The 26,949-nt window shown below is 41.2% G+C and overlaps 1 protein-coding gene across 3 annotated transcripts in view; it reads right to left on the bottom strand.

Moving 5' to 3' along the window:
• Positions 1 to 1,276: 1,276 nt before the first annotated feature.
• The window catches only part of nck1b (NCK adaptor protein 1b), a 30,580-nt gene continuing 4,907 nt past the window's right edge, over positions 1,277 to 26,949 (bottom strand). Inside the window, exons 1-5 of one of the 3 annotated variants that reach the window (XM_042067132.1) lie at positions 19,539 to 19,832; positions 14,393 to 14,444; positions 13,375 to 13,618; positions 2,157 to 2,905; positions 1,277 to 2,046 (exon numbers count right to left, since the gene is read on the bottom strand). In XM_042067132.1, the coding sequence (XP_041923066.1) occupies positions 1,846 to 2,046; positions 2,157 to 2,905; positions 13,375 to 13,600 (1,176 nt within the window). In that variant the 5' untranslated portion in view covers positions 13,601 to 13,618; positions 14,393 to 14,444; positions 19,539 to 19,832 and the 3' untranslated portion in view covers positions 1,277 to 1,845. Of the gene's footprint in view, positions 2,047 to 2,156; positions 2,906 to 10,714; positions 10,833 to 13,374; positions 13,619 to 14,392; positions 14,445 to 19,538; positions 19,833 to 26,949 lie in introns of those variants that run through there. The other 2 variants (XM_042067131.1, XM_042067133.1) reach the window with 2 other exon arrangements.

The raw sequence follows: 26,949 nt of genomic DNA, 5'->3' as shown, positions 1-26,949 counted from the left end.
TTTTCTGGTGTCATATTTTTCCATTAGCCTCTCTGAATTTCCCTCCTTTCCTCAGCCAAACAGTCCACCTCTGCACAGCTGGAAAACTCATCAGAGAGAGAGAGCGAGAGACAACGGGAGGAGTGAAACCCCTTTCCCTCCAGAAACTAGACTCTGCATAGCATCACACAACTCATGCTCATGCACATCTTAGGACCCCATCCAGTGAAGCGGGGTGACCTCAATTCTGCCTGCATCAATTTCCCTGCATAAACATCCTTGTGAGTCCAGTTTTACATATCCTAAGCTAGCCACTCATCCTAGTGACTGCACTTCTCTCTCCACATCCTGTGGCTTTTTTTATCAGTGCAGTGGAATAACAGGAAACGGTGACTGCGACACAATTAGGGGTCAAAGTGCACCTTCTCCTTCTCCACTGTTGCAGCAGTTAGAGCAGAAAGTTACACAATAGCAGCCCAGCACCCCTGTCAAAATTCCTCACCAGATTCAGATGAACTTCGCAAATGCAACCACCTCTGATCCAGCCAAAATGATCTTAGCCCAGAGGGCCATTTTCTCCAGGACCTCCCATGATACAGACACCAAAGACAAACAGACATCATCTAAACCAGAGAATCGTTTCTTTCCATGTCACTTGACTCACCGAGTAATTTCCTTCCCATATTACTATATAATTTATATAACTATAGCATTTTTTTTCATACTCCCATTATAATAATGTCCACTGTCTTTCCATTTATGTGTCCACTTACACAACTTAAAAAGTACTGGTCTGATTTATGTCAAACATTCAGACAAGGTACATTGTTACCATATCGGTCCTCCTACATGATAGCCTTCGTGAACCCAGACGAACCTGATAGCAAATTAGCAAATTCAAATTTGCCAACAGGTTCATCTGGGCTCACCCAGGCTACCCACACGATGATCCGGATTAGAATCTGGGTACAGAAATTCTTTTCCACTTTCTTTACTGACCAAATACAGGGATGGGGCTCTGCAGTCACCTCACTGCTCTTGTTAACATTGTCTTAATTCATAGCAGCAAATCACTTTTGGTGGGACTATAATTTTCAGAAGCTGTAAGACTAACAAAATACATTTAGTTTCTTACTGGTCATCAAGCATCATGCTATATCATAAGCTGCCTTTGGCATGACCTCTGATCTTGGTAATAATAATAATAATAATAATAATAATAATAATAATAATATCCAAAAGGTTTTATGGTTTCACAAAGCAGCATCTTGTATTTGGAAAATAAATCATTTGGTCATTCATTCAATTTTTGATTTTATTTTGTTTGCACTATTAGCAAAAGTTTAGCTTCTCCACAAACATTATGTTGCAGATGGTGAGTCTGAAATTATTTCCAAAATGTTTGCAGCTTGGCAGAATGACAGGAAAAGTACATAAATTCTTAAGCAATTCGTGTAACACGATTTCTCAGTTTCTTTCAAAACTCCCAATGATTGTTTGCCATGTTGAAAAGATCCCTGTGCCCGTGTTAGTCCTGGGAAGAATGAAAGCATCACATTTTAAAAGAAAATGAAAAAGAATATATATTAACAAAATTAACTAAATGTAGATCTAGTATATGTTGACATACGTTGAAATACGTTGTGTCCTATGACCTAAACATGACTTAATACATTTTTATGTGTCCATGTCCTTAAGAATGAGTCATAGTCCAACTTCTCGCTCCCGTTTAATCTCTCTTGTCATTCTTTTCTCTTCTCACTCCGTCTTCACTTGGAATGTTCATTATTCCCCACAAGTCTCTTTTGGATGTAGTCTCTTCTGTTTTGTCAGTTTTTAGGCCGAGGTTTTACATTTCTGGAGTGATCAAGAAGCTGCGAGGGCTTTGACCAGGTAGAGTTTGTCCCCCTGTTCACTGGTGAAGATTGGCGCTTTTTTGTAGTGTTCCACCAGCTCCTCCATCGAGTTGAACTTGCGCTGGCCTATGCAGTAGAGGGTGTCCTTCAACTGCACTTTGAAATGCTTGTTCTTTGCCTGGGCCTTTAAGGAGATGGAGAAGTCGTTGGGCTGCACAAAGGAAATAAAGATGCCGGAATTAGATTTAAGATACCTTTACTGTACCATATGCAGAGTGCTTGTAAAACAATAGTTAAAATATAATTTTTGGCTGTACTCACCGATGATTCACTATCTCGGATAAGGAAGTCCCCCTCAGTGCCACGCTCGTTGAGGGCCACTTCCGCCTGGTGCCGCGTCACCTTACCATAGTACCACAGCTTGCCGGCGAAGCGTCCAGTCGTAGAGGGCTGGACGTAGTCGCAGTCTGGAGTGGGAGGGCCTACACTGGGTGCCTCAGCCAGCACAGTCACGTAGTTCTTGGGTACCAGGCCTACCTGGCCGTCTGCCTTTCGGCACTTCCACCACTCGGGGTCGTTCTCGGGCTTCTCGATCACCTCCATCAGTTCGCCCTTCTCGAAGCGCAGCTCCTCCTCGTTGGTGGAGCTGAAGGGGTAGAGGGCCTGCACCGTGTGCAGAACTCCGCAGCTGCTGTTGCCGTTGGAAGCGTAGCCGCCGGTCGAGGCACCGTGCACGGCAGCTGCCAGCTTCTCGGGTAGCGACGAGACAGGCTCACCCGATCCCAGCGCCGCGGTGCCGTCCATGTCCTCCGTCACGTAGTTGGAGGGAAACCAGCCGGAGTGGCCCGCGTAGCTGCCGCGCCACCAGCCGTCGCTGCACTTCTCCATGACGATCACCCGCGTTCCCTTGACCAGCGACAGTTCATCCTCGCGCTCAGCCGCGTAGCTGAACTTGACAAGTGCCGGCAGGTTAAGGTCATAAAGGCGCTCGCCATTGTCAGCGTACTGGTCTGTGTCTGCGTTGGAGGCTGTGTCCCGCATGCCGGTTTTCCGTTTCACCTTGCCGATCCCTGCAGCCACAGGAAACAACATGGAAGAGTTTCAGTCCAGATGTGCAGAAACAAAGACCCCATATGCCCTAGTTTTTCAAGAGGACTGTGTGTGTGCATGTAACCTGTGTGCATGGGTAGAGTACAAACATTTACAGTAAATACAGCTCAGGTCAAATAGCTTTATGATTTGTACGACTGGTAAAAAGGTTCTGAAAGAATCTCCTCCAAACACTAAACCTTAACCCAGCTCTAAGACTACATGTATTAGTTAAAGGTACACTATAGTATATAAGATGATACAGAGTACAAATTATGTTGAATTATGGGCTGTTGCAAGTGGTTTGTAACCAGAGGAGATGATAAGGTGTTATTATCGACAGGCTTCAGTGGGGTAAGAGAGTGAATGTGTGTTAGCATGTCCACACAGCTCATGATGGCACACTGTGTAATCCTCCTCCTGCTCCACAAACGCACTTCAATTTGGCTCAAACCCATCTGGGTCACACTCGACGGGAAGTGCAACAGGCTTATACTGAAAAAAGACGCCATCAGAGGACAAAAACCACAACACAAAAATGGAAAATAATAGCTGCCAATAATAAACTTTATAAAGGAGGAGAGAGGGGGGGAAATACCAGACTATTGAAGAGCAACTTGAAGTGTTGTTTTAGGGTATTCACTGGATAAAACCCCTTAGAAAAGATTCTGTGGTTTGGGACAGGCACAAACAGGCTGCTTGTGAGGAGGCATGACTTGTCCAAACACATGTTTTGGCACAGCTGAGCTCATCAAGCATACTCACATGTACTGTACACACGTACCTAGCAGTCTCACTGTACCAAATGTGTGTGTGTGGCATTCCAGTCATCCTAACGTTGGCAACCGGGGCCACTGCAGTCATGGTGACGTACGTTATACTAACCGCACACACACACACACACACACACACACACACAAAAACAGATGCACACAGTGACATGGAAAGAAGAGGCCTGTGATAAGATCGGTAGTGGAGAGGGGTAAACAGCAGTTAACACCTGTCAGTCCCACTGCACGGCTGGCAGAAACTAAAAATGCTGGCTTAGAAGGGGCCTCCTCCCACACACCAGGCTGGCTGCAAACTGCTAAGGCTCTGAGAAGAGCTACCGTAGCACAGAACAAATATTAATTTATAATGTTCTTACAGAAAACAGTCTTGTAGAAATCCAGAGCAAGTTTGCAGAATAAGTCTAGTTAATAACGACTCAAACTCACTAACCTACTCGTGCCATCCTTGTGCTTTAGGCTAGGCTATATTCTGCTACGATTTTAGTGCAGCACAAACCCAGTGAGCTGCATGACTGGACTGGTGACATCATCCCAGCTGCCGTCATCCTCCGCAGGGGGAAGGAGAAGGCGGGTCAACAGGGATGGGTCCTCTGGCACTCTCGAGGATTCCACCCTGCCGCACTACATTACCATCAGGCCCAGAGCGTCGGGCTTGGCGCGGCCGCGCGGATTACTACGGGAGGAAAAAAAACTTTGACCCTCGTCTGGCCTCCTTGCCATGTTGCTGGGTTTGGCAGGCAGCTGGGGCGGGGAGTGATGGTGTTACAGCAAAGGAATGTCCATTTGGCAGCCAGCGTGCGCTCAAAAGCCCCAACAATATCAGAACACGATCACTCCTCTACATCAAAACAAACCAAGCAAGACAACCTAAAGCATAAACGTGCATGAAGTACTACACCCAAACAGCTCATAGATGTGGATCTCGGTTATTAAGACAGCTGAGAAACTGTGACTAGCTGTTGTGTGTATTTTGTGCACACACTGTTTCAAAGTAGCCTATGTTGTGCTGCGCAACAACTTGTGCATAACTCCTTTCCCTTGTGCATCGCTGCAAGTGAGGAATGAAAATACCTTTAAGGTTACGGTTACTTTTCGCCACTCTACTTTTGTCTACTCAGACATGCTAGTGACAAGGGAAAAAAAAATCCTTAGTGTGCAAGCAGCTACAGTATCCATTGAAGGTTTTAACTGTTCTACTGCCAATTTCACTTCAATAAGCACAGAACTCCTGCATTGCCCCTGCAGGTTTTTCTGATAAAGCTTTGCTCCTTATCAAAAGCAAGATAATTTACTTAAGAGAAGTTCCTGCTGTGTCGAAATGCCTGTTTTGCATTACAAACACAGGCAATCTGGGACTGATATATTTGCCTCTATGTTTCCTTTTTGATGGCTGATTGAAGGCACAGAGAGATTTGCAAACGGCAACGGTCTCACACAAACAGCCATATCATATCTTAAACTCACTTATACCTTTATGTAGGTCAGGTGCAGAATCATTGAACACTGAGACACGGTTGGTGAATGTACGTGACTATTTCTACGTGTCTGCCTAGAATATATATTTTTCAAAAACAGCATTTGATAGGATTAGCAGAGGGTATATGGAAAGAGTCTACTCACAAACTATGCTGTAGGAGTTACTGCATACTAACACACTAAACATACTAAAAGACAGGTATGAATGTAAAAGCAGACATGAGAAATCAGATGAGTCATGAAATGATGGGTTATGAAATGAGATGAGTCATGGCTTGCAATGCAGGGAGGAGAGAAGAACAGGGAGCCTCCTCAACAGGCATGACATCAGAGGCCCTCTCGAAGCATGCTCATCTTCGCCCTGTGTTAGTACCAAGTGTGTAAAGCAACCTTCTGCAATATTCTCTTATTCAACAGTCGTTTCTTTGGCTTCTTATGTCTTTTTTGTTCTTATTTTCTCATTTTTTTGCACACTTCTTACTCTTTATGTAGCTTTACACTATATATCAAGGAAGAGGTAGAGCAAACCTTCAAGCTTGTCTACTATTTCTTGTAAATGATTACACCCCTGTTATTTGTAAATGTGTAAATGAGTACTTACTGAGTACACACAGGTACTCATCCCAATTCCCCCATACAGTGCGTGTATATGTATATGTGTGTGAGTGTATATATGGATGTATATGTATATGTCGCTCACCTTTCAGTGGAAAAAGGACTTGAATCTGCATATATCCATGTGTGTGTGTGTGTGTGTGTGTGTGTGTGTGTGTGTGTGTGTGTGTGTGTGTGTGTGTGTGTGTGTGTGTGTGTGTGTGTGTGTGTGTGTGTGTGTGTGTGTGTGTGTGTGTGTGTGTGTGTGTGTGAGAGTGAGTGAGTGAGAAAGAGAGAGAGAGATTAGGCCTAGGACATGTTACAAGATTCCATGTTCTATTCTAGGTTTGCTTTTGCAACACCATTTCATTTTAAATTGCCAAATTAGTGTATTGACTTCGACTGAGATTCACGAATATACACATACACAAAGATGTGTGTGCAAGGGGATATTTCTGTGTTACTTTTTTTCCTTTCCTTTTGCTTTTTCATGTCAATTGATACAAATGCCATATCGCTCCCTTGAAAGTTGTTTTATTTTGCGTGTAACGTTTCGAGCCCCTGTCTCTTCCTAGCCTGAGGAAAAGCCAGGGGCTCGAAACGTTGCATGCAAAGTAAAAAAACCTTTCAAGGGAGTTATATGGTGTGCGGATCACTTTCTTATTTTACTTTTGGAGTCATTTCTCTGATCCAGCACCCATCCAAAACGGTGAAAAGGGATGTGCGCGGTCACACGTCTACTTAATTGATACAAATGCATTACCTAAAGTGGTCCTTATTAACATAATGCCTTTCAGACATTTGGAAATGAGTGTGACAGAGAAAATGATATCTTAACATTCATTTGGACAGAAAGACAGCAAGGAAACAAGAGGCTCAACTTGTAGAGCTTTCACCTCATTCTGGTTCTTCACTGTCAGGTCTCTGTTGAAAACTGAATTCTCTCTAAAGAAAGACTCTCCAGAAAACTTCCATCATCTGTCCATCATCGTCATTATCTGAGCCCTTCTGTATGATATCAAGTCACTTCTTTCTATTTCTTTTGACAGCATTCTTCAAGCAGGAGGCTGAGATGCCTCACAACAAGGAATGTAAGAGGGTCAAAAAGAATGCTTAAGCTAAGTCAAACCTCCACGTTATACATTAATTAGTCAACAACAGTTTAGAGACCAGACTGTTGACATATGTGTATGTTTTGGTCAGATTCAGGGTGACTTTATAACCCTACACACTGGTATATTTCAGGCAATCTTTTAATGAAAAGGCAAAAATAAACTGATAATGCCTAGAAAGAGATCATGACAGACAAAAAAACCTTTGCAGATTTACCAGAATGTTAAAGAAAACAAAAACAAGATGTTGAATGCCTCAAGCTAGCATCATGAGTTAAAGGGAATATCAGAAAAAGAAACCCACTACACTCCAACCATGAAAGTCTCAAACAACTTGACAGACTTCACAAGCTCTTAGTCCGAACATTTTCACAAACAGCTTCACCTAGGTCACTATTCTTACAGCACAGACACGCAAAGGCTTCAGTAAGGTCACTCCCAATAGGCTTTTTAACCAGACAGCTATACTCTTCCACCATCAAACAGACTTCAGGACAGACCACTATACCATGGATTATATGAGGGTGAACGCTGCAACACTTCAGGCCTCCTGCTTTAACCTGGTGTGATGTGACTGATTGGCATATGAAATCTTTGGTGCAAAAGGGGTTTATTACCCTTGTTGTCCCCCAGTGGGTCAATCATCTGTCTGCTCACTCAAGAGGACATTTCTAAAAATGCCTGCTAACATGGGTTTCATATATTTTGTACAAAACGGCAGTTTCCGTGGATCCATGTGGACAAGTAAAACAGAGATTTTTAGATTAAACAATGACGTGAAAAAGGGCAAGAGCAAAAATATAGTCACATTATCAGCTGTAGTTTGTGTTCTAGAGTGTAGGGAGATATTTCTGAAACGAGTGTCTTGGACAGAATTAAAATAATAATCACGGATAGAAAAAGGTCAGTTTTAAATCAATTATAAAAGATGGTAACACTTTACTTGACAGTATCGACATAAGAGTTACATGACACAGTCATGAACACATAACCCTAACTTGTTATGACAAAAACCGAATGACACTCAATGACAGAAGTGTTATGTCATAAATGTTTATGACTTGTTTATGAAACGTTCATGACAGTGCCATGTCACTCTTATGTCGATACTGTCAAGTAAAGTGTAAACAAATATATAAGATATATAAAATATCTAAACACATGTAGGCCTTTCTGGCCAATGCTTACACAAACAAGGAACTTAGATTTGATTTTGGTTATTGCGAGACAGGGACAAGGGTCTGCAGTCGTCTGAGTGCTCTTGTTTGGTTAGAGATGGGATTTGTAGAGCATAGGGGGAGCCAAGTGCAGGGCTAGAGTCCTCTCCTCAGGCACTCAGGGAACCTTCTGCAGAATTCCACCGCTCCTGACACATTTACAACCACTGGACACACTTCAAAAAGGGCCACTATCACTTCCTCTTATGCAACGCTCTTTGGCTCACAGGCCCTGAACTCTGGCCCTTAAATCAGACGAAGACAAAAAGATGGAAAATGTGGAAAATGGCAGGGTAGAAGCAAGCAACAAGAGGGACATTTGCAAAAAAATATCAACATCTGTTCCAAAAAACATCTATTACAAGTGTTACCATCAAGGCCAATAAATGAGCAAGCAGCGGGATGGTTGTAAGGGAGACATACAAATGAAAGAAGCAGGGGTGACGAACAAATGACCGGAAGAAAGAATGACGTACACAGCATGGGTTGGTTGCTCTATCCAAAAGCCCCAGCTTCCTGCCTTGGGGTGGGAGAAAAAAGCTGTCTCAAATTAAACTACTTCCGCTAGCTCCGGAGGGTGAAAATAAAGCACAGCAAAAGGGACAGAGGAAGAGAGACAGAGAGGCAAAAAGACAGGGAGAGTGAGAGTCCAACATTCACAATTTACACATCATTGTGTTTTGCTAGCTCTTGGTAAACCTTTTTTTGGAACATCTTTTCACTTTAATTCTCTCTCTCTCTCTCTCTGGTCATTAAAGCTACTGTATGTTTTCATTCACTGATGTGACAACACATAGTTAGATCAATAAGTGTTTAAAATATGATCAAACTAACATGTAACTGTACCTGGATAGCATTACAACTGAGCACAAGATCTCATCTTTGTCTAGCCCAGGATATAATTGATCTTACTTACAGCATTGGCTCAATAAGATTTTGACTATTTTCTCATATTTCTTATATTCAAGTCCAAAGAAACAGCCATCCTCTCACCTCAGTCCAAGTTCAATTTATGTTCTAGGTCTATTTGAAATACTCTTATCCCCCCTCATTGACCTTTATTTGTCTGAAATAACCAGCTCTTGAGAAAACTTGGCTGGCCTAACAGCCTGTAAAATGTGTTTGTGATTGTGATCAAATCAAGGCCTACTAGCGCCACATGAGGACTTTTGCTTTTCTAGTGTTTCGCTTGTAATTCTCAATCTGGATAGGATTGATTTCTTAGATTGATATTGATTATATTCAACTTCTTATGCCTGTCAGACAGGGTATTGCCTGAAAATGGAAAATATGATAATGATTTCGGTTATCATTATTTCGGTTAAAATATGATAGCAATTCCGGTTTGTTTACATTTAAGTGTACTTGGCTAGTGTCACGACCCTAAGGAATGTGTTTCACCACACACAATGTGGTACTGCCAGTGATATGTACAAAGGAACTTGTCTTTCATCATTTAAATTGCATAGCACTTTTAACAATTATTTAAACTTCCTACATCAATGCAGATTTTTTTTGCACTAGAATCTCAATGTATTAATACAACAATGATGATAATCTCGAACCCTAAGAGCAGTCACCATAACTCAATGGGAATGGTGATTAGACAATAATGCCCAGCACGGCTGACTTAAAAAAGTCAGCTGCACAGCAGTCATCTCTCTGTGGAAGCTCCTCCACACCAAAAACGTTTGTCTGATAACCAGCCAAGCACTAGTCAATCTTAGCACACAGTTTAAAAAAAAAATGACACAATGCCTGCAGTGTTCAACAGGGAAAAGTAATGTTCCACTGCCGGCTGGCTGCTGGGGGAACCATGGGGACTGCCTGTGTTCCAGATTTTACAGATCACCAAGAAAAAGAAAAAAAACTTCAACTTCTTCAAACACAACTACTGCCTTAAATAACCTGGAGTATTTTAGTCACAACAGAAAGAAATCCCTACTGTTGGAATTTAGTTGGGGATAGGGCATATTAGCAGCAGCTTGTGTCTGAAATTAACCATTTCCATGGTCATGCTGGCTCACTGAGTGGTGTAAAAAAAGCATTTCGGTCTTGAGAAAATTACACTTCTTTTCCATATGCGCAATGTGTGGAGGAAGGTTTTCACACAGAATTGGATTGTTGCAGAATGCATATTCTGTGTTTGAGAGTGTGTATTAGTGCGTATGCGTGTGTGAGTGTGAGTGTGTGAGAGAGAGACTGTGCAATTACAGGCTTCGACAGCAAGCTCTCAGAAGTGCTACCCGCCCTGTTTTTGCAGACACCCCGAGCAGACGCTTTACAAAGCTGCGAGGACAGTTTTTTTTTTTTCTATGCCATAGCCAACTTCCAAACAATCCATTAATTACTGAATTCTCAATTCTCTTTAACAAGTTGTGAACATTGGAAAACTAACACTCTGTTAACATAGAGAAAAGCTCTCAAAATCACTTCAGGAAATAACCACCCAGCCCTGATTCAGACATTGAAACGAAAAGACACAGAGAGATGAAAAACAGATGAACAAATCTTTCACCAATCTTTGAAAAAGTAATAGAAAGAGTGTTTCCTCGCTGTTTATTATAAAACAAAACAAAACAGATAAGCGAAGGACTCACGGAAGAAGTGCTTAAAGAGGTTAGCCATATCCATTTTCGCCTCCCCACCGGCGAGTCCCAACTTCCCTCTGCTGAGCTGCTATTCCATGTGAAACTCCCACAACTCAGAGAGGAATCTCACTGCCCTCCAACTCCACAGCTCCCCATGTGATCAGACTTGACCAATGAAGAGGCTACTTTCCACACTCAGCCCCCCCTCACTCACCCACACACACACACACACACACACACTTCAGGTTCCAAACGAGAGGAAACGGTCCCATACCACCCAATGATTCATCACCAGCACTTTTGAAAAGAGAGGAAATGAGACTGAGCTTTTATTTTAGATAGTTCTTCTTGTCCCATCAAGTTACACATTTTTTTGAGAAAAAAAAAAAAAACAATTGACTTGTTCACAGTGGTCCTAGTCATGTGTTGTGCCATATAGCAACAAGCTCAAAACACATCCACTGAACACCCCCCACCCCCCAGGCCAGGCCAGCACCCATCTGCATGCAGTCATGAGGAGACCGTGATCAGCCCCTCGGCTCCCTTTGGGGCTCTGCTCGCGGGCTGAAAGAGCCTACTACTGAGATCATAACACTGTCGGGCCGCCTGCATTCCTAATCCTCATGTCTCATCAGGGCAGGGCTGTAACAGTTATCTGTACAGGATTGCATCTGCTCTGCATGGCAGCATGCTGATGACTGTTGAAATGTGGCCTACATCAATTTGAGGCTAAGTATCAGCAGCACAGTCTAAAAAAAACAAATCAAATGTTCATTCAAGTTTGAATGTTTTGGTACAGGTGAGAGAGAAAGGTTATGGCCCTAACAAGTGCTTTCTTTTAAAACAGGAGCAACAATCAGTTGTCCACACTAGCTAGCCTACACTGCACAGTATTCTGCCCTCAATATGACCTATATTTTTTTTTAGGACCGCACATGTAAAGTTTTCAGGCTGTCACCATACCATGGTCCATATTTGTTTTATTGCCACAAAACAGCAAATAATGGTCTAGACATTTATTTGCTCAATAACTGAATGTAACCTGTAAAAAAAAAAAAAAAACAGGCCGTAGGGTGCTTTATTTGTGCAAATGTAGTGATTTCTCTGCTACAACATAATGGCTTTTAGCATACTAAACAAGATACCAAGAGCACATAACCAGGGGTTGGCCATTTTAATAATTCAGTTTGACATCATTCTTAGGCTTCATAATGATTACTGTGGTCAAACACATAATAGGAATTGTTATGGCAACCTAGTTAACCAAGTGTAGAAAATTAGCTTGTTAAACTTCTTTTACAAGTCTCTCTCTCTCTCTCTCACACACACACACACGTTACTCATAATGAAACCTGGTCACTTCATGCACAGTCCGCGGCTGAATTTCTTGAGCCCCATTTCTGTGAATTTCAGCTCTCACTTCACGTGTGTTTAGCAAGACCCAATTTCTCCTCTAGAGGCATATGCGCATTCCCTCGCGCACATTAGAGCAAAGAGAAAACAATTGAAACAGGCTTCCTTTTAAAATGAGTAGTGATAAATTATGTTGTTTTGATTTTCACCCCAAAAAAAATTAAAATCTGGAGAACATAACTGAAGACATAGATCTTCTGATTTCAAGGTTGAAGCTATGTCCTGTTTTATAGCAGAAGTCAAATGGAAACATGGTACAATTTTCTGAGTAATCATTAAAGCATTCCCAAATGAAGAAACCAATGTTTCTACATAGGCTACATAATACTAAGTTGCAAGGCTGCATTATAATGTCAGTTCATTGGTAAAAGTCCTATAGGTACTAATAATTTCCTGAGCCCCATTAAAAATGATTAGTTGGACTCAATCCTCTGACCAATTATCTTGCACTTGGCTCAGACCTTCCCCTTCCTTCTATAATACAGGCGATAACACCAACTAAGCCCCTGCAGCCCTTTAAATAAAAATAATTGATTAATCATTGCATCTGCTCATTACTCTATTCCTGCCATGTTTCCTGTTTTTCCTCCCCAAACTGCCCGAATTCAACCACAGGGTGTAAGCAAAATAGACGATTCATGTATCTCTCATTTATTTGGAATCTTTCTTTGCATAAAAATGTTGTTTTTGAGGTTTTTGATCTGACCTCAATTTGCACTGCTCCACTCAGACCAGTGCACAGTAAATACGTATCATAGGAAAGGTCCAAATTACCTGATGGTGCTACTCTTAAGACAAGAGGAGAGGATCTGTTCACCAGCAAGACAAGATGAGAGTCAGTTTTCTAACTATCGGGCGTGCTGTACATCTGTGCATCGGCTGTGTATGAGCGCAAGTGTTTGTACACCAAGGTAAGCAACATGAGAAGAAAAAAGAAAGCATGCTGCAGAGTAGCAAATCTTCCTGTCTGGTCTCTGCTTGTGGTTAATGAAGCAAAACTGAGAGAATACACAGAGCAACTTTGAGAGATTCACCATGATACCAGCCTATTGTTACAGTGGCCTCATTTCAGTCACTTTTGAAGACTAATCGCATGTAGTGCACAATAAATATGGATTTATTTATGAATATTATTATAAAAGAACACTTAACAATAGTTAGAAATACAAGTGGACAGGAATATTAAGCAGCTGACTGGAATATGGTATCAAAAACTCTTTGCTTTGGAAGGTGTGAAGGAAAAAACACATCCCTACCTAGTGTGTCTTTGAGGTTTTTGACGATCGAGGCTTTTCTTGCACTGTTTTTCCTCTCCACATAGTTGGAGGGCACAAAGCCAGTCTTGTTGGTGGCGTTGCGTACGCGCCACCAGGACTTGGAGTCGTCCAGCAGCCAGAGGCGTTCATTCTTCTTGATGTCCAGCTCCTGCTCCTGCTGGGCCATGTAGTCAAACTTGGCAACAACAATCACCTCTTCCGTCATCTTGGATTTGACTTGATACTATGAAGGAAGAGGGCCAGAAACTATAACTCCAGGCAACGAGTGTAATTGTTTCTAGATGAAAGAGATGGCATCTGGAAATGTCTAGCTCAAGACAACCATAACAAGTAATGAACAAGAGATGGACAGAGAACCTAAGGTCATTCTGAATGATTCTTGAAAAGATGATTGATTAAAATCGACAGGGAACATTAGCCAGACATATTGCAGACAACAGACTAGAAAGTTCTAGATCCTTTACCCATAATCACATCACCCCTAAGGGGTTTGGGCCAATGAATTTTAGTGAATGTCAGTTAAGCCTCAGTGCTCATCAGCTTCTGGCTGTTGAAGTGGCAGTAGCCTACACCACCTGGTCTGCTACCGCTCTCTGGAGCCAAAAGATGAATTTCATACATGAATTGATACAACAAATTGATACAACAAAATATCTAAACCTTTGGAAGTTTTAATTATTATTATTTTTTCAATATTCTGAAATAAATCAGTATTGAAGGTGTGCATGATGTTTTGTATGCTGTTTATGAAAACAAAGGCATATTTATTGACATAGTGTACACCTGTAAATGTCACATCACCATTCATCCATACAATTCTTGTGTTTTATGTACAACACATCTTTTCATTAATGCACATTGATAAAGCATTTCAGTACATATTGCATTTTCTATGACTGTATAATGTGACAAATACATTTTATTTGATATGCTAGAAGGCTGCATATTACAATATGCTATTTAAATAAAAACTAACATGTATTACAGCATTACCTACCTGCACCACATCAAAGCTGGAAGCTTAAGAATCCAGTTGTTCTAGTGTGAACCTGCAAGAAAGAAAATAAAATCACTTATTGTTGTAACAGCAGTTTTACAAGTTCTAAAACATCTTCACTGACTGGAACAGTACCACAGTATTTCACTGTTCCATATAGGTTTTAAATGGTTACTTACATATACAGTACTTTTTGCCGAGGAAGAGGCAGGATATGTGTAGACAACTGCTATATTGGTGTTACAAACTAACCCCATGCATTTCTATGGAGGATTATTTGAGTGCTGTGTCTCCTCATTAGAAAGTATGAATTGTTAGTGAGGTATTTACAGCGGCTCTTTCTTTCTTCGGCGGCTGCAGAGGTTTGGTATGTACTGAGATACTGTCCAACTTTTACCGCTGTGCCATTGAGAGTATCCTGTCTGGCAACACCACAGCATGGTATGGTAACAGCACTGCCCATGACTGCAAAGCTTTGCAGAGTGTCGTCAGGTCAGCGCAGCACAGTGCAGCGCATTACAACGACTGAGCTACCAACTATCCAGCACCTTTACAGCCAGTGCTGCACGAGAAAGGCCAAGCGGATCCTCTCTGAGCCCAGTCATCCCAGCCAGTCTCTTCACCCTCCTACCATCTGGTAGAAGGTACAAGAGTATTCAGGCCTGTAAAAGCAGATGCAGTGATATGATGTTTCCATCTACAAACCATCAGGATGCAGAATTGTCACTTCACCCACTCGTAATGTGTAAAGCTCCTCAATATTTTATTGCTCGTCACTTTATTTCCTTTTTTTATTTCTAATACTCACCCACTTTTCAGTCTTGTTTATTAGAAATTAAAACTATCCAATTGATTATTCTTTAAAGTTGAGCTGGCTCCTGAGCACAAGATTTTTCATTATTGATAAATGTCTATTTATGAGAACATGACAATAAAACTTCAACTGGACAGGAGAGGTGATGGCCTATATAGCATGCAACAAGTGGCATACTGCCTTGTTTGACATCATTGACATGAGCCAAGTCGGTCTGCCTGGACCACCAGATGTTATGGACTTCTGTCAACCAACCACCATCCTGACAAATATCACTGAATCAAGCAAGTAAATAAGCGTTTAGCATAGGCTAACAATTAGATTTTGCCAACAGGTGATAAATGCTTTCCACTCGATTGATCATCTCTGCTAACTTTGTTGTTTGTTGTTGTTGTACTGTTTGATGTGAAAAGATCTAAGCCATGCAGAATGAAACATTGAAACTGAAGTGTACGGTACTGCAAGACAAACTTTAGTAGATTGTGTGAAAAAAGGACAGAAGTCACCCATTATTTTCAAATGTTCAACTGCCTCACTTGCCAAAAGGTAAGTATACAATCTGATGGGTTTATATTTCCGTATTTTCTGATGTAGTTAGAACTTCAGCAGGACTTCCTCTATGGGGAATGTAGCCAGCAATTGTCTATTGTCCACAACATGACTCAGAGGGAATGGTGAAAGGAAAAGGCATAGACAGGGAAAGACTATATAAATAAATATAGAGAAAATATAATAAAATGATGTTAAGAAAATGGCTTTTCACCTTATAACTGTCTTGATGGATGATGGTCTTTTTACTGCAAGGAAAACTAGGAACTGGCTTTTTTAATGTCTTGCTCTTTTCAGCAGGAACAAATGCTTTGGGAATGATTCTGAATAAAATTGTACCATTCTGAAGTTATACAACTGTAACAAAACAGCTTAGGCTCATTAGTGGTAGCACAAAAAAGATGGTTGAGGCAATCTCTGTGATGTTACAAATGACTAAGCAGAATGAAATGCATGTCTTAACTTAATTGAATTCAATGCAGTTTAACAGTATGGCCTACCACTTCCTGGAGTAACACTTTCACTTTAACATGTCATGGTTCATCTGTTGACAATCCGTAACAACATCCGCACTGAATTTTAAATTAATCATTTGCCAAATGTATTGCTGGTGTAAGTGTTTTTGTTTTTTTTAATCCTTTATAGAAGGCGTCTCAGAGTAGTTCTCTACGGTTAGGCATAGGTCACAAAACTTTAGCCCGTTCACCGTTCTATTTCTCAAAAAAACTCCTTATTAAAGCAAGTGATTTAGACTCAAATAGACATCTTAGCAGTACAGTATTCCACGTAGCAGCTTACAACATAGACATTCTGCAGACCTACAACATAGCAAGGGGCCTCACATAGAGCCTATCCCTTTTCCTCAGATCTCAGATCAAACAAGCGATCGCTAGTGCCATGTGAGCAGCAGATGATACAGCCTGCAATCAAAGTAAGGGGCATTTGGGACAACGATATGCAGAAAACTGGGTTTCAACCAACACTTGATCTGCAGAGAAAAAGTTGAAGTAGAGGCTGGAGAGGAGAGAAGGAGCAACCAGTCAAAGAATACATCAAAATCCAAACCGGGTCAAGTGTTAATGTAACGTGAGAATTAGCCATTACAAGGCTCGTAAATTATTCTGTCAAATATCAGATGAAGCAGAGACAACCAGCTGCTCTGCCTAGCTATGTTACTATGCACACGTACCCTTTTCAACTCACATAAAATAACAACAACATCACAAGATATCCCCCTCAACCCTGCACTAATGCAGTGATACTCCGCCATCTATTCTATCCAGAAGCTCCTCTCAACAGTCTGAGTATTCAGGAAGCTCTAGGCACCAGCACCACTCTCTTCAGAGTTGACTCAATAAAACCATGGAGATGTAGAAGGAGTAGAGCATATAGACCCTGGCAAACTCTCCCTCTGCCAATCCAACTTAATATGAAATTGTACCATCAAGCACTCTAACAAAGCCCTCCTTACACTGAAAGACTTTGCAAAGATTTTTTTTGAAAGACTACAGTCTCAGACCCCCTCACATTAAAAGACAAATCGAGTTTTTAAATCACAGAGACTATGATTTTAACGACTAGGGATCTTGCAGGGTCACCGATTACAAGACTGCAACTAGATTCCTTTCAATTATTTCCCATCGTGCACTAGATATCAGCAGGAACTCAAACGATAGCCTACTCATATCAGCCATATTTTCGTGTTTCTGTAGCATCCCTAAATTATATAGAGTTGGAACTGAAATGGAATAGCCGACTAATATTTTTTAAGAAACAAGTTAGCAAATTATCATATTCATGGGTTTCATGCCACAGGTGTATAAAATCAAGCACCTAGATTATGAATGCAGACTGCATAGTGGTGCTTGATTAATGCACCTGTGGCAAGGGACCTGATGAAACCCATGAATAGGCTACAGCTGTCACCTACTTTGCCCCTTCGTGTTTGGTGTTTGGTGGAGCGAGGTCACTATTGGTTTTTACATTGTTTACGTCCTTATTTGCATGAGCCACGACTAAAAGACTTGCGAAACATGTTTGATATTGTCGTAATGCCAAAACTAGAAAAAGACTGACTCCGACCGACTTAAAACCGCTAAGACTGGCACCTTACACTCAACGATCTAGTTGACAGGAGCGCGCCATGATTTCTGTCCGACTTTGGAAATGTAGTCGTTGACTGTGAAATCACACGAAAATCCTACAATGTAAGGCCGGCTAAAAGAGTGTTTGTCTGTCTGGGGTCAGATGGGATTGTACAGTATAGTATAGTATAGTATATAGTATATAGTATACTATTTTGATCCCGTGAGGGAAATTTGGTCTCTGCATTTATCCCAATCCGTGAATTTGTGAAACACACTCAGCACACAGTGAACACACAGTGAGGTGGAGCACACACTAATCCCGGTGCAGTGAGCTGCCTGCTTCAACGGCGGCGCTCGGGGAGCAGTGAGGGGTTAGGTGCCTTACTCAAGGGCACCACTTCAGCCGTTCCTACTGGTCGGGGATCGAACCGGCAACCCTCTGGTTACAAGCCCGAAGCCCTAACCAGTAGGCCACTGCTGCCCCACCGTTACATGAAAGTCCCATGACTCAAATTGCAGGGAGTAGGCCTATTGGAGATATGATGAAATGCCCTAGACAAATTTCTTAAGAATAATTTTAAAAAAGTACCCAGGCTTATATGAACAGCACAAGTGAGAGGAGAGATAGGACTACATAATCTCACGGGATTTGTAGAGAACTATTGTAGAGAGATAGCCATATTGTGGAAAACTGGGCATTGATATTGGAACTAATAAAGAGAGGGACACTTATAAAATCAAGGATGCTTTGCAACGCATGTTTGATGTGGTCTGTGTGCACATGACTGAGTGTTTGTTGGCGACGACTTTCCAACAGATGTGGGCAGTGATAGCCAAGCTTGGTGGCAGGTTGGTTTCCATAACCAAGAGTGAAAAGTACACCAGATCCCAGGATTTAAAGAACAGAGAGGTCAGGTGGTCACAGACAGCACAGACAGGGACATTACTTTCTAAGCTCATATTTCACAGATCCAATATATACCAACAGACACAATTCACAGGGCTTCCAAGGAAAAAGAAGACTTCTGAACAATGACTGAGGGCTGTAACTTCGCTATGACAAGAGTCTTTCCTAATTTTGGCAAATCTGGGGGAGGGAGTGAGACGGAAAACATTTCAACAGTGAGAGAAAGGGGAAGGAGAAAAAAAAAAGAAAAAAAAAAAAAAAAAAAAAAAGACAGAGAACGAGCTGGATTTCTCTCCCTTGTGCTAAGCTCCTCCCTTCTTCCCCACTCAACTGCCCTAGAAAACCTCTCACTGGTATTTAAAGATGCCACCCGTTCTACAGCAGCTTGTCCTGAGGAAACAGGAAGGACCATGCACCATTTCTATTAACCACACCAGGTCTACATTTACAGCACTGCAGAAAGACTACTGCCCACTAGCGAGCTCTTTTAGGCTTTCTCACACCAACAGTCTGACTGGCTCTAATTTAGTTTAATGGCACCATATGGAACTTCTTGACTAACAGAGGTGCTGGGAAAAAAGCAGAGCTACAGTAGTTGTCGAAAGACACTCTGTTATATTTGCTTTGGCTTTTAACAAGCCAAGAACAAAAGTAGGTTATACGTGTTTACTGGAAAACCGATACACCACTTAGTAAATTCTCTGGAAGGATTTTTGCCATCTAACACACACACACACACACACACAGCACGGCAACATGCAGTTTGGCTGACAGGAAGCAGCGGCCTACCTTATCTGAGCACTGCTTACACTCCCCAGTCAGGCTCCAGCTGTGGGCCAGGAGGTCATCCAGTGACATGATGGCTCCACTCCTCTCCTCACACTCCCTCACAGATAGCGCCCTTTCCCTCCCTCTCCCAGAGTCTCCTTCCCCCAAACAAATACAACACACCGATCCCAGCCTATATTGACAGTGACAAGCATCGTCTAAGACTTAGCATCATCTACACCTCCACACCAGGCACCCAGCAGCCACTGAGGAAACCTGCTTGTTTCTACCACACCTCAAAAGGAAGTGAGTAAGAAAACAGTCTGCATAGCAACCTCACACACCATGACAAAAGGTGCATTCACACCTCATTCTTGTGTCATAACCGACGCCGAGTGTGGTTTTGGTGCACTTGCACTGAGATGTGAGTGCAGAAATCGTGGGACAAAAAAGACAAAGCGTGCAAAGATAAGTTCAGCCTCCCCACATCCTTCATCACTGCTGCACCCCGGCCTCGTGTCACAGCAACAAGCGTGTCATCGACAGCCCATGCCAGGGTGAACCCACGCTGAAGATCAGAGAGATGAGATTTTAGCCAGAGGAGCCAGAAGATGATTTCAGCGAGTCACCCTCTAGCTCTGCAGAGGGCCCATGACAGACCACTGATTAATGGCTTCTAATGGGGGCTTTGAATGAAGCGAAAATTACAGGGAGAGGAACATTGTGTCCCAGTCCTTTATTTGTTGAGATTATATCAAAGTTTTCTGTTTCCATTTCAACCTCATTTGATGACACAAGGTTGCAGCAGTTCTCTGAGCTCTGAGTATTGTCTGAGACAACAAGAACATGCAGACATGTTGTTGCAGTCATATGCCTTACCCGTCTCTAAACAGACAGCCAGTGATCGAAAAGAAGGTGATACCCCTTTTAGCAGGGCAATACCATTGGCGTACACACACAAACCAGTGCATACACACACACACACACACACACACACACACACACAAACACACACACACACACAGAAACCTAATCCCTTTCAGAGCCTGTTCAAATAACAGGGCTGTGGAGCCTTCTGGAATGTGCTTTGCGTATGTGTGTGTAGTTCCTAATGCTCTGCAGTCTTACAAAGCATAGCCCAAAGGAAACTATTTAATGTGAAAGATTTAAACTATATTTGCATTTTTTGCTAACTTCCAAGAGAACTTAGGAGAGCATAGATAGATGATTGACAGGCGGTAGGCCTACACCACAACAGTGGCTCTACACCATCACAACATTCTGTCCCTTTTTGCGCTTTATTATTCCTTGTATTCAAACAGTAGGAGATTACACTGATCAACATCACATTTCAACAATGTCCTTGCTTTCAACAAACATCTATGTGATGTCTATGTGAAGACAGGATCCGAATACCCTTGTGTACTTAGCTATGAGGAAAATGGAGCCTGCAAACCAGTAGACCAAAAGTCATCCTGTACCCTACACAAATTTCCAGCTAGGCTGTGTCTCATTTGACATTATTATTTGTACAAATTGTAACTATGCAAATCACATGTAAATAGGAAAATGTTGGAGTTCTTTTGTCACTATTGGGAACTGTGGCCGGCCACTTCGAGGCACTGTGCTAAGCTAGGCTAGCGGTAGGTGTATCAAGAGTAACTGCTCGCAGAGACGAGAAGGGTACAGTTGTGCTCATAAGTTTACATACCCTGTACATACACATGATAAAGTTGACTAAAAAGAGAAATAAAAAAAAAAAAATCATCTTTTGGGAATTGACCTGAATGCCTTAATTAAATATAATGAGGAAAAAATCAAACCTTTAAGGACACCGATTTTCTTCGTGAATAAAAATAATAATCTGCCTGCCTCTATGGGAATTTAACATAGGGGTATGTATACTTATGAGCCCCTGTATTTTAAGGAAGAACATTTATTTATTTACGATACATTTTTCAAAGGTCAGTTATTTCATGGATCCAGGATACTCTGCATCCTGATAAAGATCCCCTGGCCTTTGGAATTAAAATAGCACCACATCATACCTTTCACCATATCTCATGATTGGCATGGGGTACTTTCCATAAGATCATCTCTCAATGCAAATCAAACCAGCTATTAGGCTAACTGAAATAAAACCATGCCAATCTCCTGGTATGGTGAAGGGTACGTGATGTGGGGCTATTTTAATGTTCATTTAAAGTTTCACTGTATGCCCTCTGATTTTATATAAGGCCCTAGATTCAGATTAAAGTGTAAAAAGAGTGATATTGAGGGTCGTTTAGTAGTCACATAGCATTAGTATTTTGTCTGCAAACATTGGCCTAATACTTTATTAATGTTGTGCCAATATATTTTAGGTCTCCACAGCATATGAACATGAAAATTCCCTATTATCGTGGTCTAAAATGCATGATCACTAGTCAAAAGCTTACTTAAATTTAGTAGGATGTCCAGTCCACATAGGGAGTGTTTTCGTTATCAAACGTCGGGCGGATGGCGCAACAAGGCGTTCCTTAATCAGTCATGGGTGTGTTATGGGCTTAACATAATTTAAACCAATGAGAATGACATATGTCATTCCCTTTAACAGCGAGCAGCACAATTTCAAACAGCGCATCGGTATTTTGATAGACAGCGGCATAATTGAAGGAATCTGCTTGCACGCGAGACCGTATGGAACAGTTATTCCACTAAACCATACTTTACTAAAACCTAGCAGAGTATAGCTACACACATTTGAACTCATTGCCAAAGTGAAACCAACTTCACCGTAGTCTCATAGTCAACGATAAAACAGTTATACACAGTTACTTTCACTATTGACTGACAATAGGTTACCATCGAAGACATAGCCTGAAAAAAGCACTTTCCCCAATAATGTTTGAATGACTGAATAAAAAACCTAAGGACATTTATCCTGCAGAGGAGTTGCTGCTTACATCTCGTGAAAGTGCATCTTCAGCTGTGCTTCGTATTTGCCCCTTGCCTATTGCCTAATCACTTTTATCACATCATTACCAATTTGCAAATGATGGTGAATAACTACTCATTGAGAGATGCATTTCATAATATCTTTACTCTAATTATGTTTCCCATGGTAGCCTAATCATGTAATAATTTGTAATGTTCTGCATGGATGTGCACTGGTGCGTTCGTGGATGAGAGAAGCGGGGTGCGTTGTGCACCCGCCCATATCACTGTTGATAATGCACTCTTAAAATAACAAACAACTCGCCATGGATTTCTGACCAGGTTTGTCTTGCCTAAAGACACAGCTGTGCGCCGTCATCATCATTGCCCTTGGACATCAGCCAGTTAGATGCAACCAATTAACATTTGGACTAAGTTAACATGGAATTTTCTTTTTGTGAAATTTCTTATTATTTATTTATTATTAGATAATTTTGTTTGTTGTCTGTCTTGTATGTCTTGGTGTCACGGGTACGCTGGCGATTACGCCGCTCCATTCAGCATCTCGTCTTGTGTCATTTGCCATTTTGTAAATTTATTTATGTCTTGGGGTCACAGGTATGCTGGCGACTACGCCGCTCAGTCCAGCATCTTTTGTCTGATGTTAATGTCTTGTGTGTGGAGCACTTTAAATACAGTTACCTTATCGTATAAGCTACTTCCAAATCTATAGATTTTCATGTTCCTGCTAGATACCTCACATACAATTTTAGTCATTTGAAAATGACTTAAAAAACCCAACCAGCCCGTTTTATCCTTATATATATATTCCTCGTATATATTCATGCCCATTGTTTCTGGAGACTTCACATATTGGCACATCAACAACAAATAAGAATATCTTGTATTTAAAGAAAAAATGATTGATGCCAAATGTGTACAAAAAAAGTTTTTTTTTTTACTTTTCTTCTAAATCTAGAAAACCAATGACCACGGCAAAAGTGTCATCAGATTTAGCAAGCTGAAGACATGTCACCTTGTGTGGCCACAAGTCACACCCGCTTACATAAGTTCTGTGTGCATGACTGTCTACCCTGGCTACATGGCAATAGTAATGTCCAGTTGGTATGTGTCACCTAAGTTGTTCACTTAAAAAACACAGATCCAACATCAGTGAGTGCAATTGTTTATGATATCAGTGTATTCTCTCCTCTCTCCTACTTTCTTGTCCAGTATAGAAGAGAAGCCTGAATAACCCTTACACCTTACAGTTGAACAAGGAAGGGTTTTCCCCAGTAGAGTTTACATAACAAGCATCCATACAGTGAATAATAATCATACTGGAATAATCAATGGTATTCAAACAATTTGAATGTATGGTATTCAAACAATTAAAGTTCTCCCTTCATTACAAAGGCATTCAATCCATGGCATCATAAAAGCAAATAAACATAGTGTTATATTAATACTATGATATACACCAAAGTAAACCAACATACAAATTTAACCCTTAGAACCCTAAGCTGTTTTTAGGGCATTTTCACTACCTTTATTCATAAGGATTTATTCTGGTCATTGTAAGTGCCACACACACACATATTATATATTGTTTTTTTCAGCAGAGTCTAGGCTATCATTTCATGTATTAGCATTGATTTTATTTTGATTTTTCAATAATTAAAATATAAAAATCATATTATAAAAATTCTTATATTTTGACCTGTATCTCACCACAGCAAGCTCATAGCTCTACATGCATTTCATGTGTGTATAGGGCAGACTGTCCTGAAACGGGCAATATAATTGCCATGTTGGAGGGATACTCTGGGGCTGAGCAATTTACAGAAATATGTGGTGTGTGATTTACAGAAATAAATGCCATTTTTTATTTAGCGATGAAAAATGACCATTCTGCGCTCCATATCTGTGACACGAACTGATCTGACCTGACTTGACCCAAGTTTGCCTGTTAGCATGTGTGACTATGGTGTATGCACTCATGATGATTCTCAACTTTTTACTGCATTGCCATGAACAAAGTAAAGGCAAAAAAGGTGTTTCTTTGTTGAACAAATTGGGATGCAATGTGAGCCTTGAATTGGATGCCATGCAGGAATTTGCTAGGATCTCAAAACCGGATTATGAACATGTTTTGCCATAGAGAAACACACGATAGCGTTGGATTATAAACATGCTTTGCCACAAAAACAGACAAAAACGTGTGGTAAGTCCAGCTATATGAAGTTATTATTTTGCTGTTACTTCATCTGTTTTATAACCCAGAAGAATGTATTTGGTATCAAATGATAGCTCTGTGTCTCCTCTTTCATCTAACATACGTGGCATATATATCCGATCACGAGTCCGCGAGTAATTACTCCGAGAGTAATGGGTGTGCAGCGTTGGTTTATCCATTGGTTTCATGGTACCAATGGATAGCCCTGTTTCTCCTTTTTCATCTGATATGCTTGCCATATCTATGCGATCACGGGTTCGCGAGTAATTCAAACGAGAGTAATGGGTGCGCAGGTGAACGCAGAGAAGTATAGACTGTAAATATGATGCAATTTGATTTAATTTCATGATTTTTTTTTATTTTCATACTTGATCGTACAGACAAGTGCATAGTCTCTTTGGAAAGCCCCAATTCTCCTCTGTCATAAAATAAAGGTTTTATCTCGTTGTGATGAACAGTCGCGGAGCAATGTAACAGAGAAGAAAGGGTGTGTTTTTTGACGCACTTTGCGTCAGTCGGGTTCTAAGGGTTAAGGAAGACCTGACAGAAATGTCACTGAGAATCAAAGATAGGTCCCAACCCACACAATCAATTGAGTTGAAAGTTATTTCGCAAACCACAGAGATAACAGTCCCGGAAGGCAGCTACAGGATGTATGAAAATGGAGTGGAGTGAATCCACACAAAGAGGTTTATCTCCAGTCAATGTGCTTTGACAGTTTACCTGCTCCAGGGCTCGGACACAGTCTGGCTAAACAAGCCACTGGGGTACGGAGCTGAGCAGCACACGCTCTAACACGCAGGGCCGCATGATATTACACGAAAGCATTCCGAGATGCACTGCACACAAGCAAAATGACATCATGCCAAAAAAAAAGAAGAGACCATGACAGACGTTTGACAAAGGAGAAGGGAAACATTTCAGTACTGGCACACCTGGTTTGCCTGCTTTGCTGTAACCAGGTCAAATTGAGCACATGCAAAAACATTCACATAAACCACCTTCTTTCAGTTTCAGTCTCCAAAACATTTTACTACAATCAACAGTTAGGCTGAATCCCATTACTCCCAATTCACTGTACTCCTACGTTTTCACATGTAGGGGTGTCCCGATTAATTCTGGAACTGAGGGGCTACGGCCATTGTATGATTTTTGAGGGGCAACTATCAAATGCATTGAAAGAAGTCCATAAATGTTATAATCTTTTAAGTCTTGTAATATTGAGGAATAATATGCAATACACACATTTCAGAGTTTGGTGTCAAAGATGCAATGACAGTACAGCTATGCTCTCGAAAGTCAATTCTCCACTTTCCCACTTATTTGATAGGCCTACAACAAGGTGAAATTTTTATGAGCATCACTACACATTGTCGAAACATCTGAGCTGACTGTAGAGGTAAGGGGGCATAAAATTGGATTGCTGTAACAAGCATTTCTGAAAAATCTTTATCCACAATGTAACTTTGTGTAAACATGACGTGTGAGTGAGTAGGCTACAGCCATTTCAATGTCCGATGCATGATGGTTGAATAATAAGCCAGTGACAAATTTTCTGCACTTCTTTGATCATTTCGCTTATGTTAAAAGGAACCATATGTAAGATTGTGGCCAAAACTGGTACTGCAATTACTTTCAAATTACTGTAGAATGGTGTATCCCCTCCCTCTCCTCCCTGACTCGAGGTTGCCAACCCGGATGCCGAAACACTACTGACTTTGTGATTAGTAGATAGATAGAGGATCAGGGCAAAACACAACATCAACATCAGTTGAGGGCTGCAACTTCACTTCTTAAATGACAATATCCTGGCCGGAGTACTGTTGTCAGTGATATAAGTATTTGAAATGAACATGATTACTTAATGTCTAGTGACATATCAGGGCCATTTTATGATTCATTGAAATACATTTTGGAACTACTTTGGGAAATAATCTTATTTGTTGTCTATCCCCCAGTCATATCTGTTTGCATGATGAGGCTATCAGGTTCTTGAAGGGCTGTCCCCTAATTCTGTAACTCAGTTTCGAGGGATAAGAGCAAGGGGTAATGGAAGGGGAAGGCACGAAAATTATAAATGGAATTGGGAATTGAGCATTGAGAAGCCCCCGCCCCCCCTCCCCCTAAATCAAAACAAACCAGAGACGGCCTATAACCTAGCCCACATGACCACTGACCATGTCCTGCACTTAATTGAAAGCCATAAACACAAAATGTGGCTGAATAGATTTCTCTCATTTCCTCTTTGGTAAATAAGACACAGAGTTTTAAGTCTGAATA

This window comes from Alosa sapidissima, chromosome 17 (assembly GCF_018492685.1).
Source record: "Alosa sapidissima isolate fAloSap1 chromosome 17, fAloSap1.pri, whole genome shotgun sequence".
Classification (NCBI taxonomy): Eukaryota; Metazoa; Chordata; class Actinopteri; order Clupeiformes; family Clupeidae; genus Alosa; species Alosa sapidissima.
Note: the sequence above shows the minus strand (reverse complement) of the source record. Positions and strands in the feature narration are given on the sequence as shown.